At 35.4% G+C, this 14,312-nt stretch overlaps 2 protein-coding genes and 1 long non-coding RNA gene across 5 annotated transcripts; 1 reads left to right on the top strand and 2 right to left on the bottom strand.

Moving 5' to 3' along the window:
• Positions 1-1,015: 1,015 nt before the first annotated feature.
• On the bottom strand, positions 1,016-3,705 carry LOC129294159 (uncharacterized). The gene is made up of 3 exons (XR_008589308.1): positions 3,454-3,705; positions 1,418-2,116; positions 1,016-1,241 (listed from the first exon to the last, which is right to left on the bottom strand). It is a non-coding gene; the product is annotated as an uncharacterized LOC129294159 (long non-coding RNA).
• On the top strand, positions 1,297-3,773 carry LOC129294158 (two-component response regulator ORR4-like). Of its 2 annotated transcripts, XM_054932331.1 has the most exons (5): positions 1,305-1,607; positions 1,719-1,849; positions 2,764-2,841; positions 3,149-3,216; positions 3,472-3,773. In XM_054932331.1, exons 1-5 carry the CDS (start codon positions 1,466-1,468, stop codon positions 3,707-3,709), a joined length of 657 nt encoding a protein of 218 aa, XP_054788306.1. In that variant the 5' UTR covers positions 1,305-1,465; the 3' UTR covers positions 3,710-3,773. The 2 variants fall into 2 exon arrangements, with proteins under 2 accessions (XP_054788307.1, XP_054788306.1); XM_054932332.1 differs by lacking the exon at positions 2,764-2,841 and having other exon boundaries at positions 1,297-1,607.
• A 2,758-nt stretch (positions 3,774-6,531) lies between these two features.
• LOC129294157 (probable L-ascorbate peroxidase 6, chloroplastic/mitochondrial) lies at positions 6,532-11,716 on the bottom strand. Of its 2 annotated transcripts, none has more exons than XM_054932329.1 (12): positions 11,391-11,714; positions 11,154-11,303; positions 9,915-10,035; positions 9,742-9,842; positions 9,562-9,649; positions 8,848-8,915; positions 8,686-8,772; positions 7,803-7,877; positions 7,593-7,670; positions 7,418-7,522; positions 7,190-7,264; positions 6,532-6,881 (listed from the first exon to the last, which is right to left on the bottom strand). In XM_054932329.1, exons 1-12 carry the CDS (start codon positions 11,586-11,588, stop codon positions 6,729-6,731), a joined length of 1,299 nt encoding a protein of 432 aa, XP_054788304.1. In that variant the 5' UTR covers positions 11,589-11,714; the 3' UTR covers positions 6,532-6,728. The 2 variants fall into 2 exon arrangements, with proteins under 2 accessions (XP_054788304.1, XP_054788305.1); XM_054932330.1 differs by having other exon boundaries at positions 6,861-7,000; positions 11,391-11,716.
• Positions 11,717-14,312: the final 2,596 nt, after the last annotated feature.

The following is a 14,312-nucleotide window of genomic DNA, read 5'->3' as shown; positions in this document are numbered from 1 at the left end:
TTCAATTATTACATGTAATTTATGTATGCTTCTCCCTGTATTAATGTGACGTGTATGTGTATTATCAGATAAGCTTCTGATACACTGGTGCTTTAGTGATTTTTATTTCCTTTCTTGTCTCTGTCTTGCAATCTGTCAAAGTGAAACACATCTTAAACCGTAAATATGTGCGTCACATGGAAAGTTTCTTGAAAAATACTGTGGGGTTTGCAGAGATAATGGACGAGGCAATAATCAGAAATATCGGCTGAAAAAATTTAATGAAGTCGCATCAGAATTGTGGGTTATCCTGACCTATCACAACAGGCAATCATACATGGAAGAAACCCAAGAAAAAAGAATTGAGCAAAAATATATTAATAATATCAAAATAAAGCAAGTTTCGTCCATTATTAGTGGCCTGTTTTGAGGGACTCCTGTACGCTTGAGTTAAACTCTGCTATTCTTGTTTGTAATTTCCGAACCTGTATATATGGTTTTCTTTGAGAGCAAGAAGATAAAAAAAGTAAACGCTGCTTCTTACTTTAATTTAAACCAATACAATTCATTTATCTTTTAGAGTATGATATTTAACAAATGATATTGTCAGATTATTAATGCAGACCACTGTGCGTTTAGTGTCAAACTGAGAATTGAGATGGAGAATAGTAAGATAAGGTGAATGTGAAGACTGAAGCAATGAGGCCCCACTCATGTAGAGGAAAGAGTAAAAGTAATAGCAGCTTAATCAGTTAAATTGAAAGTGATGATCCACGCCCAAAATCAAAGTCGTAACGTTGGTCATGATGATGACATTGATGGAATCAAAGATCTTAAGATTTTGGTAGGCAATCAAATAAAATCCAAGAGAAAGGGAAAATTGTGACAGAGAGAGGGAGAGAGAGAGAGCATAGAGTGTGATGGTGTTAGAGTGTGTGAGTGGTGGTTGTACCAACGTGATGGAGCGAATCTAGAGGGAGATTTCTCGAGACGAACCACAACGGAGGCTAAGTATATATTGCATTCATACGGATCGATAAGAATAATTTAAACTTCATGTATAGCAGATTGGCAGTAAAAATATAATTTTTTTAAGAAAGTCAAACTATAGCCCAACTAATACGAATAATTTACAAGTAAGAGACACTAGCGACCACTGTGGTTTTTCTCATGCATCCGTCTACTTCTACAAAAGGGCACTTAATAAATTGCCACCTCTCTTACATTTATCATTCATCTTCCTATGCGGTTCCTCTCCTGTACTGCAAAGTAACAAAGAGAAAGAAAAAAGGTCAAAAAAGAAAAAAAAGAAAAGAAAAGAAAAGAGAATAAATAATGGGCTGTACTTGGGATGGGACCCACAGGGATTCACCATTAGATTACAGCTACTTGGTGAATATATATTACTTGGTTTGGTGTTCAGTTGCAATGCACATACCCAGCAAGAGAGAGGGAATCCGGAGGGGCGGAGGAATATAAATAATTAATGGCGGTTGAATCGGAGGCTGTGGCGGTGGGTAGAGGAAAGCAAAAGGAAGAGCAAAAGCATTTTCACGTGCTGGCAGTGGATGACAGTGTCATCGACAGGAAGCTTTTAGAGAGGCTCCTTACAGTTTCTTCATGCAAAGGTGTGAAGTTTTTACATATAAAGCTATCTTGGCCCTTTCATGGTTAATCCCGTCCGTATCTCAGGACTGTGATGAGGAATTGTGTTTAATTATTATGAACTATATCTGCAGTGACCTGTGTGGACTCTGGGGATAAAGCTCTGAAGTTCCTTGGTCTGCTTGATGACCTTCAGAATATCAGTGCTTCCTCCACTTCCCTTTCACCTTCGTCGTCTTCTCCTGATCAATCGCCCCAGCATGAGGTATTTCATGATCTTCATATCCTCTCCTCCTCCTCCTCCTTTACCGTAATCCGAGACTCTTCTTTTTTAACTACCACGTTTGACCCTGCCTAGCTGTACTGCGATTCGAATCCCACATACATAATTCTCTCTTCTGCCAAAACAACGTTTTGAAGAAGATGAGTGTGTTGAATTTCCAGTAAACAGCAATTCCTTTTCTTTTCCCGATCAAGAAAATTCTAGTTTAGAATATTGCCTCTGGGATGAAGTCCGAGTTCTCAAATATTTCTAAAAAAATAAAGACAATACCGAACATCAGATACGTACATCATGTACATAGCTAGAGAAATAATGAAAAGCTCAATGGAAAATAATGCATGTGAATCTCCGGTCTCCAGCTATATTTTTCCTGATAATATGAAAAAAAAAATCCGTTACGGAGGAGATTTTTTTCATTGCAGTGGCTAGTTTTTATATATCTATTGTTTGATACTCCCTCCGGTCCTATTTATAAGTCATTTCTACCAACCTCATCAATACCAATACAATAAAAGTACAAGGAATAAAAGTAAGTAAAATTCCAAACATGCCCCTATATAACAAATCTAAAAAGTAATGTCCTGTTACTTTTTCTCTCTCATGAAGGGTAATTTTGGAAATACCTCTCAAATATTACCTAAAAAGACGCACCGTGACTTATAAATGGGACCAAATACACCTTCTAAAATTGGACTTATAAATGAGACCGGAGGGAGTATTACTTTTGAGCGAAGCCTACTGATACTGTTCTATAAAAAGATAGGAGGTGACGTTTAAAAGGGTGGTTCTAGGTATAGCTAGGGGTAGCCCAATTATGTGATAGCTGGTTCACGTACGAAGTGGGCACTGCGGAAGGATTCTATGCGAAACAGTAACAAGTTGTGTATGAAATGCAGGGTGCAAAAGTTAACATGATCATGACAGACTACTGCATGCCTGGGATGAGTGGTTATGATTTGCTTAAACGAGTCAAGGTCTAACTCTTAACTTCATTTTCTTCACTCGAGTCTTGACGTATGTAATTGTATTTCATTCATGAATAGCAACCACCACATGTGCAGTACTCTTCATTTTATTCAATTAATTGTACACTGCCAAAACTTAATTTTTACTTGGACGTAAATTCATCTACTCTGATGACCTTTCCACGAAAGCATTCTCATCGTTCTCTTTCAAATGAACGCTCCTAAGAACTAACAAGAAATTAGAGTGAAAAAGTTCTGAGTTCAAAATCAAATGAACGTCCCATCCATCTTAAGCTTGCATTGCTTACTGCTGCAGGGATCTCCTTGGAAAGATATACCCGTCGTCATCATGTCATCAGAAAATGTGCCTTCAAGAATCAGCATGTGAGAAAGTTATTATTATTCCCCATTATACTATCGTTTCTCTTTTACCATCATCTTACTTTTCCGTCCAAATATTAACTAAACCTTTAGAATACACCGTGATTGGCTGCATTTTAATTCATCTTCTTGCACTTAAAAACAAGAGAAAAATGCATTGCATCGACAAGCTATCATATACGTGCTTGCTTGAATTTATAGGGCGCGTCTTCACAAGAACTTGAAAATAAAGTGAAATACCGTGTTATATGTCATTAGGTGCTTGGAAGGAGGAGCAGAGGAATTTCTATTGAAGCCTCTTCAGTTATCAGATTTGAAGAAGCTGCAGCCATACTTTCTGAAATTCCCCGACAACTCATGCCTAGCAGAATCCATAGCCACGGACAATGACAGCAATCAGAAGGATAACTGTAATAATATTAGCAAAAGGAAGGCGACGTCACCGGAACCTAGGGAAAGATCGAGATCCAAAATGAAAGAATTAAAGGTGGTGTGAATGGTCATATCGACAGGTTACTGAATTTGCAGACCGTAGTAATATTTGCAGCTATATATCCCAATACATATTGGTCAGTGCGTGTGCGCGCGCGCGCGCATGCAAATATCAAAATACATTTCAGTGCTTCTGATCGATCACACAAACAAATGACTTCCCTTCTGTGGTTGTTTACTGCTAAATCACTTTGCTAAATCAACAACGCAAGCCATTCTTCTACTCTGTGATCCTACAATAAGTCACTCGGGTTTCTAATCCACGCACAGCCATGGTGGAGCGAACTCGATATATATCTTCATTCTCCTTCTTCTCGCGGCGCACTGCCAGATTTGCTTATTGGTCAGGCTTGGAAGTCTTCTGATTCGGACAACAGCAAAGTGGCAGATATGCGGAGCCGGGGCCGCGGAGGTGATTTGTACCCAAAGGACAATTAATTCTATATTGGGACCATAAGAATTGAAAATTTCAAACCGGGACTAAAGGTCATTTAATGATTTGGGTCCACAAATTAATTTACTTAAATACCCTTATCATGAAAAGAGAAATATGAGTTATAGATTAGCATGTTTAAAAAATGCAAATTAGGGGAAATTAGTAGGAAAAATTGTTAGTACATCTCTCATTTGGAGTCAAAATTGTATTGGAGAACCAAAGGATCAGAATGCAAGTAAATAGGCTTAGGGTTCGAGCAGATAGGCTTGAAATTGCATAGTTATCTGCTTAAACATTAAGCCTGCCTGCTCTTGGTCCTCTGGTCATCGTCCTTCAATACAATTTCAATCCTAAAGAGGGATTTACTAGCAATTTTTTCAAAATAATATCCAATATGGAGAGGGGTCAAAAAAGTTTGACAAGTCAAATTTTTATTTTTCCATTATAAATTCAGAAATGAATTACAGCCTTCAAAGATTTGATACTAATATTTCCGGATTTGCCACTTCATAAGTATTAATGGGCCACTGATATTCATTTTTGTGCATAAAAAAATAAAAATTTAACTTGTAAGTTGCGATTTTATTATAATTTTTCCTGGTCTGTAATTTTCATTTGGTAATTTCTCTCTCTCTCTGCAAAATAACTTAGACTATAATATTTTTGATGAAATATAAAAGTAAATTATCTAAATTACTTAATCAAATAGTAATCAAATAACCAATAAAATATCGATAAAAAGAAAGGAAATTTGGTAAATAGGAATATGAAGTAAAAATATTTGGAAAAAAGGATTGAATGTGTATTTGGTTTTCAGTTTATATTTGATAAAAAATCCATTTGAGAGATTTAATTATTTATTGAATTTGATAAAAATACATCCTATATATAGTTAAGTATACTTTTAAGAGTTATTCAAACAGGCCTGAAATCTTGAAGGACTTGAGTCTTTTTTCTTCAAATATTTTTCCATGATGATCCTTCCTACCAATTTCCCCGAAAAGAATCTGTTGTCATGAGTAAGAATACGGTGCCCTCCCTCAGAGGTTCAGATTCAATTTTAGGGTCGCTAATGCAGTATAACTATAAAGGAATGGATTTTGGACCTGGTCCCTGTTAATCTTTCGGTGCAGGGCCAGGGTGGTTATCTGCCAAAACATAACCGTAAAATCAGAAATGGGGAATGCCTACACTCTACAGTCTGCCACCATTAGAGTAATAAAGTTGCTTAAAGAGAGCATTTCACTCGCCATATGTTTTAACTTCTTGAGGAAATACTAAAATCAACGCTGGAAATCCTCAACCTCAACTCCCGATGCAGGAGGCTGAGGCGCTGAGCCTTCCTTGTTTGTTTCTACTTCAAAAATAAATAGTTTAAATCTCTATTTTAAACGATTTGCTCCCATGCTAAGTACTTCCTCCATGACAAAAGTTTTGTGAGGAAGAAAAACGCCCTCCAAAACTTTAACAGTCATTCTTAAAAAAAAAAAAAAAATTCTCAGGTAAACAATCTTAACTCTTAAAGCCACTTCTAGCAACTAGGGTGAAAATAGATCAAACTCTTATCAGAAGCCTACACCCTAAACTACTTTAGTGGGAGCTTAATCTATTTACTAAATAGATTCAAATTAAATTTAGGTATTTAATTAAGCCTATTTAACTAAATAAACTAGAACTAGCGCACGCACAGGGACACACACACACAGAGTTTTAATCAATCTATTTCACACATAGAGAGAGTTTTAATCAATCTATTCTTTTTTATTTTTAATTATATTTTCAATTAGATTGGACTCAACTCATATATACATTTTAATGCCATTATTTATTGTATTATAGTTGATAAGTCCTTTTAATTATTATATATTATAATCAATAAATTAGGTTATATATTTATATTAATAGTATTAAAGTATTTTTGATGCGTTTAAAATTAAAATGCGAGCTTACTTAAAATACTTATTTTTAAGTAGGTTTTCAAGTCAGGACAGGTTTAGATAAGCTCAGCCATGATAAAAGCCTTATAACATTTTAAGTTAGGTCTAAACTTATTTGGCCAAAGCCTAACTAACATAACCTATTTTCACCCCTAGCAGCAACTAATTAGAAAACACAACTCAACTAATACTCAGGAACCAGAAGAACTCTATAGGGAAGGTTAAGCACTTTGCGGAATTACCTGACGACGAAAGATTTGATTCATAAAACGTGAAATACGGAGACTATATCCGTGTACTCCTTGAGTCAATCCAGCCCAACATTTCGTGTTTGGCGTAACACTGCTTCAAACTACCAATACATGAGATAAAGGGATGATGGATCATCGGATCTACAGCCCCAACAACACCTTTTTCTTTCTCATTCACCAACCTAGCGATCACTGCTTCAAGTTCCAACAAAAATGCAGCATTTACTGTATATAATTTTATTAATTTATCAATCAATGCCTTGACACCCAACTACTTTAAGGTGGTTTTCTTCACTAATTCAAATAGACTTTTCCACGGGCAAAAATTAGAAGATTGTATATACATATGCAATTACAAGGGGGAAAAGGTCAAAAAAAAAAAAAAAAAGAGGAGTCCCACTAGTTTCCGAGCAGCGATGTCAAAACTGCCAAAACGGCAATGATAACTATGATATTCAGAAAATAGTTAGACTGTAAAGGCTTATCTGGGCTTCCGCCAACTGCCTCGTACTCGGCCCGAATCTTCTGCTTCATAGCATCTGACAGCTCTCTCTGCAATTCAAACGGGCAAACCAATGAATTTCTTCTTTAATCCTTCATTAAGACTTCCAAGTTTTACGTGTGAGATCACTGGATTTGAAAATAGCTTCGTCTTGATTTCCTAGAAGACACTGACACGAGAGAAAAACCCTTCCTTTTTTTACTCCCGCAACAAACAGGGAAAAGCAAAACTAAACAGTAGAATCTTCACATTAAGAAAAGCTCTAAATCTTCTATGACTAACAATAAAAAGTCCCGAGTCCTCTTCAACTATCAATAAAATGAACATTCAAATTTGATGGGTTTTGCAAGATTACAACCTTTCCAGTCGAGTATTTGGCTGCTACAAACTTCTCTGGCTCAGGTCTTGGAGAACCGCCATCTATCACAATACCCTATGAACCAGATGCCACGGGGAGCTATTATTATGGTATCTAACTTGATCAGCTTATATCGTTATTTGGACTCAGATATCAAGTACAAAAAGGACCAAAAGTTATGTGATATCTAAGCCTCAGCGAGGCTCAAGCAACATAAAATGAACAGACCTCCGGAGGATCAAATTTGGCTCCAAGATTGCTAAGTTTGGCGTGGGCGTCAGCATAATCCTTAAAGAACGCTTCCTGATCTTCAGCATATTTCTCAGCATAGACCTGCACATTTTTCACGGTTAAAAGCTGAATTATAACAGCCATGACCAATAAAAAACTTCAATCATTTCACCTTAAAAGACGGATCCTCAAAAAGAACAGCATCAGTTGGCAACACCAATAGTTCTTCATCCTTTCTTTCTTTGATGTCCTGATCAATGCAGAAACAACCGTGAAAAATGGAAATTGAGCATCCCAACCTACTCCCCTCTCCCCCTTCAACCAAAAAAAAAAAAAAAAAGGCCCTCTCTTGTATAAACAAAACGAAATATGGGTCCCTGACCTTGAAGTAAGAGTTATCAAACTTCAACCATTGCACAGTCCAGGATTGGCCCCCAGGTTCTCCTGGTCCATCTTTCTGTTGAGAAAATGAACAAGGACTTCAAAATTGTTAGCTAGTTCTGTTAACGTTCAATTCTTAAAATTCCACATGAAGCCAGATAAATCTGCACAAGTAGACATTAGAGACAAAATCCGTTTATACAAGGGCCGAGAGAACAAAGTTGAACCAAATTAAGATTTCCTATTCAACAAGAAATTGAAGCAAGACTTCAAGCATGGGAATATATAAAATAATGATAATAACCAGTTATCATACAGGATCAATATACTCAAACAGAGAAACATTTTGTTGACGCAGCAAAGCTAAAGCAAAATTCTTAACAAGAAATATCTACGTGCAGCGAGTCTAAAACATCATTTCTTCAAGTAAAGAGAGTAATAATGTTTAAGACGGTAAACAGGCATAATAGGAACACCATGCATTTGATGGGTATATTCGTTCTGCAAATAATAATGGTTCATATTATCAGGGACCTACGAAGCATAAGAAATTAACAAAAGAAAAAAATGACTCTCCAGGGTTTTCATACGACCTATGTCAAGCATAGGTTCGCAAGAGTTTTTTTTTTTTTGGTACAAAAGAACCATGAGATAATGGTTCATCTTCCAAATGATTAATCAAGCATCAAAAGTAGGCGACAGTATCCCCGCTGCTCATCATCACCTACAGTTACCAATTTTTAGTGCCAACACATTGGCCTCTATTTGCTCATCATGCATCACGACTTAAAATATTAGAATCTGAAAATGCTGCAACAAATTAGAAAGCAATTTACTACAATTTAATTTCCGAATCTTATGGAGTAAAAAGACTGATAATATACCGTATACTTGGTCTCTGGCTTGCCCCAGCCACTGCGTTCTGGTCGAGCCCGCCCCAGCGTGTGGGCACCACTTAATGCAACTATTTCCTGCAGATCCAGCAACTTGATAATCAAGATCACAGTCATCGCTTGCATCCAAAAATACCGGAGAATTGAAGTTACCCTGTCATTCAAACCCATTCTGTAAAACACTTGCCGTAAATGATCAGCAGGTGAAGGGGGGCCAGCATCTAGACACATAATAGCTCTAAAGTTAAGGTGGTTTAGCATGTTGGAAAACAAAGGAATGATTCATCATAGGACACTAAATAAGCCCCCAAGGATCATTGTGAAATAAGAGGTGTGATTGTAAGAGACTACGTGATTTGATGCTCCCCATGGGAATGGATGTTAACAAACCAACTAAATACACATCACAATGCAGAATTTTAAAAGGCAGAAAAAAGGAGAAAGGGCAGGTGGTAGTATCTGCTTGAATATTTTTTTGGAAAATTACATACAAGTCTCACGCAACATATTTTTAGATACCACAAGATCCATTGATAATTTAGTAAGGGAAAATAACAACACAGTCACTGGAACTTATAGTATTTAATTGTTGTGTGAGACCTCAAAGTAATTCTCCCTTTTTTTCCCCCAAGAGCAGCCTGAAGAGCCAATGGAACAGAAATAAGATTAAAATTATATTAAAAATAAAGGCGAAATTCGTTTTGTTATTTGTTGCCTTGTGAATGAAGGGCCATGTTTCACGGCTTTTACAAGAGTTTTCTATTCCCAAAAACATAACAAATTAATCAATCCAACTAGAACTGATAGAAAAGAAAAGGAGAAAGCTCTCTTCCAGAATACCACCCAATGGGTACATAGTCAACCTACCAGGAAGCCTGCCTTCTTCAGGACACTGTTCAGGTCCTGAGACATCAAGTCTTCCATACTTCATAGGCATTTTTGGTCCACCAGCCTCCTGAAATTTCGAAGGAAGTGGTCAATGACATCATCTTTTAATGAATGATAGCCCACAGTCAATCCTGAAACATTAAAACGACTGAAGGCAACCTCCACAGCTGTAGCAGCAGCTAGCTGAAATAAATCTGCATATGTCAGACCAGAGTACTTGTCTTTGATTGGCTGGAGAAGTTTCAATGCATTAACGAGTCCTGAAATAGCAGTTCATCAGGAATTATAACTATCAACCAAATGTAGAAACAGGCATTGTTAGATAGTCATACCAGCATTGGCTGCATGTCTCAGCTCAACTTCAAATCTTAAGCTCCCGTTCGCTCCACCTCTTTGTGGCCACTCCTCAATACTCTTATTGTAAGTACCAGCATCATGCCATGCCAAGCGGATCTATCAGATAAAAACACACGTTAGTTGTTGAAATGAATGGAAAACTTCCATCTATTGCCAAACCTGTACATAACAAAGATCCAGTTACATGCAGCAACGAAATATATATATATATAGTCCATCCAAAATATCTTGCGGAAATGAGCGTCACATCTTGACCAACGAAACCATGTTAATCTCTTTTGACGTTTATTCTTCTTACGAAACTTAAGTGAGAAATGGCAAGCAATTGATAGGGAATCAGATCCCCTCCACTTCTCATCTCAGCCCTCAGATTAAGATTTGAACTGTTCAGATTTGACATTCTATAAAATTATTATTAAAATGTTAAGTCATAAATAAAATAAATATATGGACTTAAACAGTTAAATTTTGATAAACAGTTTAAAACTATCATAAAGAAAAAATACAAAATATTTTAAAAAATATTAAATATGAGCCATTCAAATCTTGATTTGATACACATCGTCATGACGAACAACGACTAAATCGTTTGATTTCTTTTTTCTATTTGCTTTTTTTTTTTTTTAAGTTTCACACCGAAGATATTGACAACTAGAGAAATTCTACATTAAAAAAGGAATAGGACATCCAGTTAAATGCTAAGGAAGCGATTGAACTGGAACAAATCAGAGTTCGGACCTTGAATCATTACAGTAAATTAAAGGTCTATCTCCCCGTGACATAGACTAGGCATTAATGACCCTGAAACTTGTAGACATAAAACAAAGGAAGGTTCTAAACGGCCTAGCAAATTCAATTAAAAAGCATTGCACCCTTATCACATAAGTAGAACCTGTCTTAAAGCCACAACAGAGCGCTACATCATGAATCAAAACAAATAAGTTAAGTTTTAGTCACTATGCAGCTAAACTTATTCTCTTACTCTGTCACATTCTCGAGAATTTAGTAATCAATGGGAGGAAATGTGAGGATAAAAATCCAGAAACTAAATAAGCTATCAATTTCCACTTTAATGTTTTCTCCTTATCTTTTAGAATGTCACCTTGAGGCGAAAATGCAAGTGGCAGACAGGAACGACTAAAAATATGAATTCAAATTTAAAAATGGAAAGCGATTCACTTTAGATCCCTCGCGAACTGGACTCCGAACATTACCAGAATAGGATGGCAGAACTTAGTCTTGAGCAGCTCTCTCATGTCTTCTCTCGCGCTCCTCAATTGATCAGGATTAGACGCGAATGACTTGGGCGCAGACACTGTGGTATATCCTCCATTAGATACACGAACCTGTGCTCTTCGCTGCGCCTGAAAATCGCAAGTGAATCAATGGAAAACTCATACTTAGTCATAAACGAGCTTGCAGCTGGAACAGAGAGCCAAGGAGATGAAAACCTGATTGGAAAAGTGGTGAAAGATGAGAGAAGAGGATGTCAAGCATTTGAGGGAAGAGAGAGAAGACGAAGCACGTGGGATGGAGGGTATGGTGCAAGATGGGATAATGAAAGGAGAAGAAGCCAGAGAAGCCATTTTAGTTGGAGAGGGAAGAGAAGGTAAGGACGGTGAAAGCGTGAGGGACACGCGCTCGGCCATTTGGGTAGATCGCTCAAGCTGTCATTGGTTGCCCCTCATCCTTTTTTGGATTATGTTGCTGCTGAAGAGCGTGCAGCGCCGGCCTGCCCCACAAATCTGATCGCCTTCCCACCCCGCGCTTTCATCCTATCATAATTCAGAAAGCGAGGTGCCAAGCTGCCAATTATTCCATCTTCTTCGTTTATTGTCCCTTTTTTTTTTAAGAACAAATGTGACGGGCCTGGGGCAGAAATTGCGTTGACAAATATATGGTCCTGGGCTAATACCTGTCTGTATTAGATTTTCAACAAAGCCCGTACCACCAAAGCTGCCCACGGCGTTGGTTTGGGTTATCGGCGGAGGGATGGAGGCTGGGAAACGGCTTTATTTATAAATTTGATTCGTTTCACCAATGGACGCCTAGTCGAGTTAGAAAGGATTGTGGCTATCATTTTTTAGGATGAGTGTTCAAATTTTAAGAAATGACAAGTGAGATAATTAACACAATTTTAAAAAAATTGTTCCATTGTACCTCTCTACCATTATAAAGTCTCCTTACAGAGGTTTAAATTAGTTTAGGGCAGACAATGAACTCAAGATTACGGGGGGTTTAGATTAGTCTATGGAGGATAATAAGCTCGAGATATCTCAAGATACTAAATGATTTATACCAAAAAAAAAATTAATTTGTTTCTACCAAACAACATTGATTTATCTATCTGTGGATAAAGCCATCAACTGAGACTGAGTGCAATTGAATTGACTTTTTTAAACTTGAAAAAATTTAAAATTGAATTGTTATTTTAGAGTGTAAAATGATGATTTGGGCTGGGGCTAACCCTTTTAATTTCTTTTATAGTTTTTTAAATTTTAATATTAAAAAAATTAAAAAATACATTAATTTTAAAGCCCTAGCCTCATTTTCACATGATGAAAAAGGAATATGTGAAAATTTTAATAACTTTGCCACTATTGAAGCTCCACAAAGAGAATGATGATATTATATTAATGTTGATAACAATAAAAATTACAAGATTTCACTAATAATTGTAACAAAGTTTGATTATTATCGACATTAATTTTATGATGTTATTGTTTTTTATTAGACTTAAATTTATTTTTATAATTTTAATGTTATGTGTAATGACTTTTTTTGATATTTTAAATATATTTTTCAAATTTTAAAATGAAAGTAAAAATATAGCCTGAGATTTTAAAGGCCAGCCCTTCAGCCCTGAGGGACAAAGCTGGATTTACCAAAATAGAGTATTAAAGTATAATCAAGCTTATAGAATTAACTTTTTAAACCCTGACCCTTCAGAAGCCGAAGGGCCAGCCTAACTCTAACTGACACCTCTACCTTAAAATGTTAAGTGTAATATAAGGTGCCTATATTCAAATCCTTTATCAAATAGATGTCTACATTTAATATACAATAGTACCTCAAATAGGATTTTGACAGCCAAATAAAATTGATTTGTTTGTTTTTTTTAATTGTTCACTTATTAAAAATTATAAATAACAAGCTTGAGCGTGTATATAAATAGAAAAGCATCAAGCGTCATTACTTTTATTAAAATATTCACAATCACAAATTATTGAATGACTTCTCATGGAACGAATTTGTACCTTTTCAAAGAAATCATTGCTAGATTGAATGTTTTAGTACTAGCTGGAGTGTATTTTTATACTCAAACTTTATATAAATTTTAGTTTTATTTTTTAATTTTATAATGTATTTTTTAAGTCTTTCAGCTTTAATATTGTCAATTTTAAATAATTATTTTTTATGCCTGTCATTATTATTCTAAAAAATTAAATTTAATATCTCAATATTTAATAATATTTTGTTGGCATTTAAAAGTTTGATATAAAATTTTTCGTTGACGAAACTAGTAGTATTAGGTTTAAAAGCACTAAAAATACACTTTATAGAATCAAATGATCAAAGTAAAATCATGTTTAAAATTAAAAGATTAGATGTGTACTTTAATATTTTGTATCTAACTGAAATGTTAAGAATGATTAAATTATTAATTTTTCATTACATATTGATCAATTTTAAATTTATGTGATTAATAAGATAATTACTTCCCATTCAAGTAAAAAAATTCACTATTCTGGTATAACTATATAGGTATGTCTTTTCTTTTCCTGGACGGACGGCTAAGAAATAGTGTGCCAATTCACAGTGACACTGATTTACATACTTGTTATTAGGTGGGTGTGACATAGACGATAGCGGCCAGAGTTTCTTAAGTATCATTGTAGGATTTAACTCTTTAATGTATATATGAAGAACATCGCTTGAAAATAGATAACTTCATAAATGACTATCATATTTTTTGAGAAATTAGTTTTATAATAGCTAGTTGTAGGAATCAATTTTAGTACTTATCATATAGACGAGTATTGAAAGCTCATCGCCTCTATACTATTTAGATTTGATATGGATAGTCTAGATTTATAGATTTGTACTTTTATTTTTTAAAAAAATTATTTTAATTGATACGGAATCTAAAATAAAGAAAATCTCTCAATTGTTAATTTTTCAAAAACGTGATTTTTTTTATTTAAAAACACTCTTTGAGAAACTAAAAATCTAAACCACGAGAATTATATTCAAACGGTATAAAGGCGATGAACTCATAGTGCTTGTCTTTGTAATCAGTAGTGAAACTAGTTTCGCCGGCTATAAGAATACCTTGACAAAAAAAATTATGACTTTGCTTTCACATGTACGGA

This window comes from Prosopis cineraria, unplaced genomic scaffold (assembly GCF_029017545.1).
Source record: "Prosopis cineraria cultivar Desert tree isolate PC_DT_omini unplaced genomic scaffold, ASM2901754v1 PC15, whole genome shotgun sequence".
In the NCBI taxonomy this organism is placed as follows: Eukaryota; Viridiplantae; Streptophyta; class Magnoliopsida; order Fabales; family Fabaceae; genus Prosopis; species Prosopis cineraria.
Note: the sequence above shows the minus strand (reverse complement) of the source record. Positions and strands in the feature narration are given on the sequence as shown.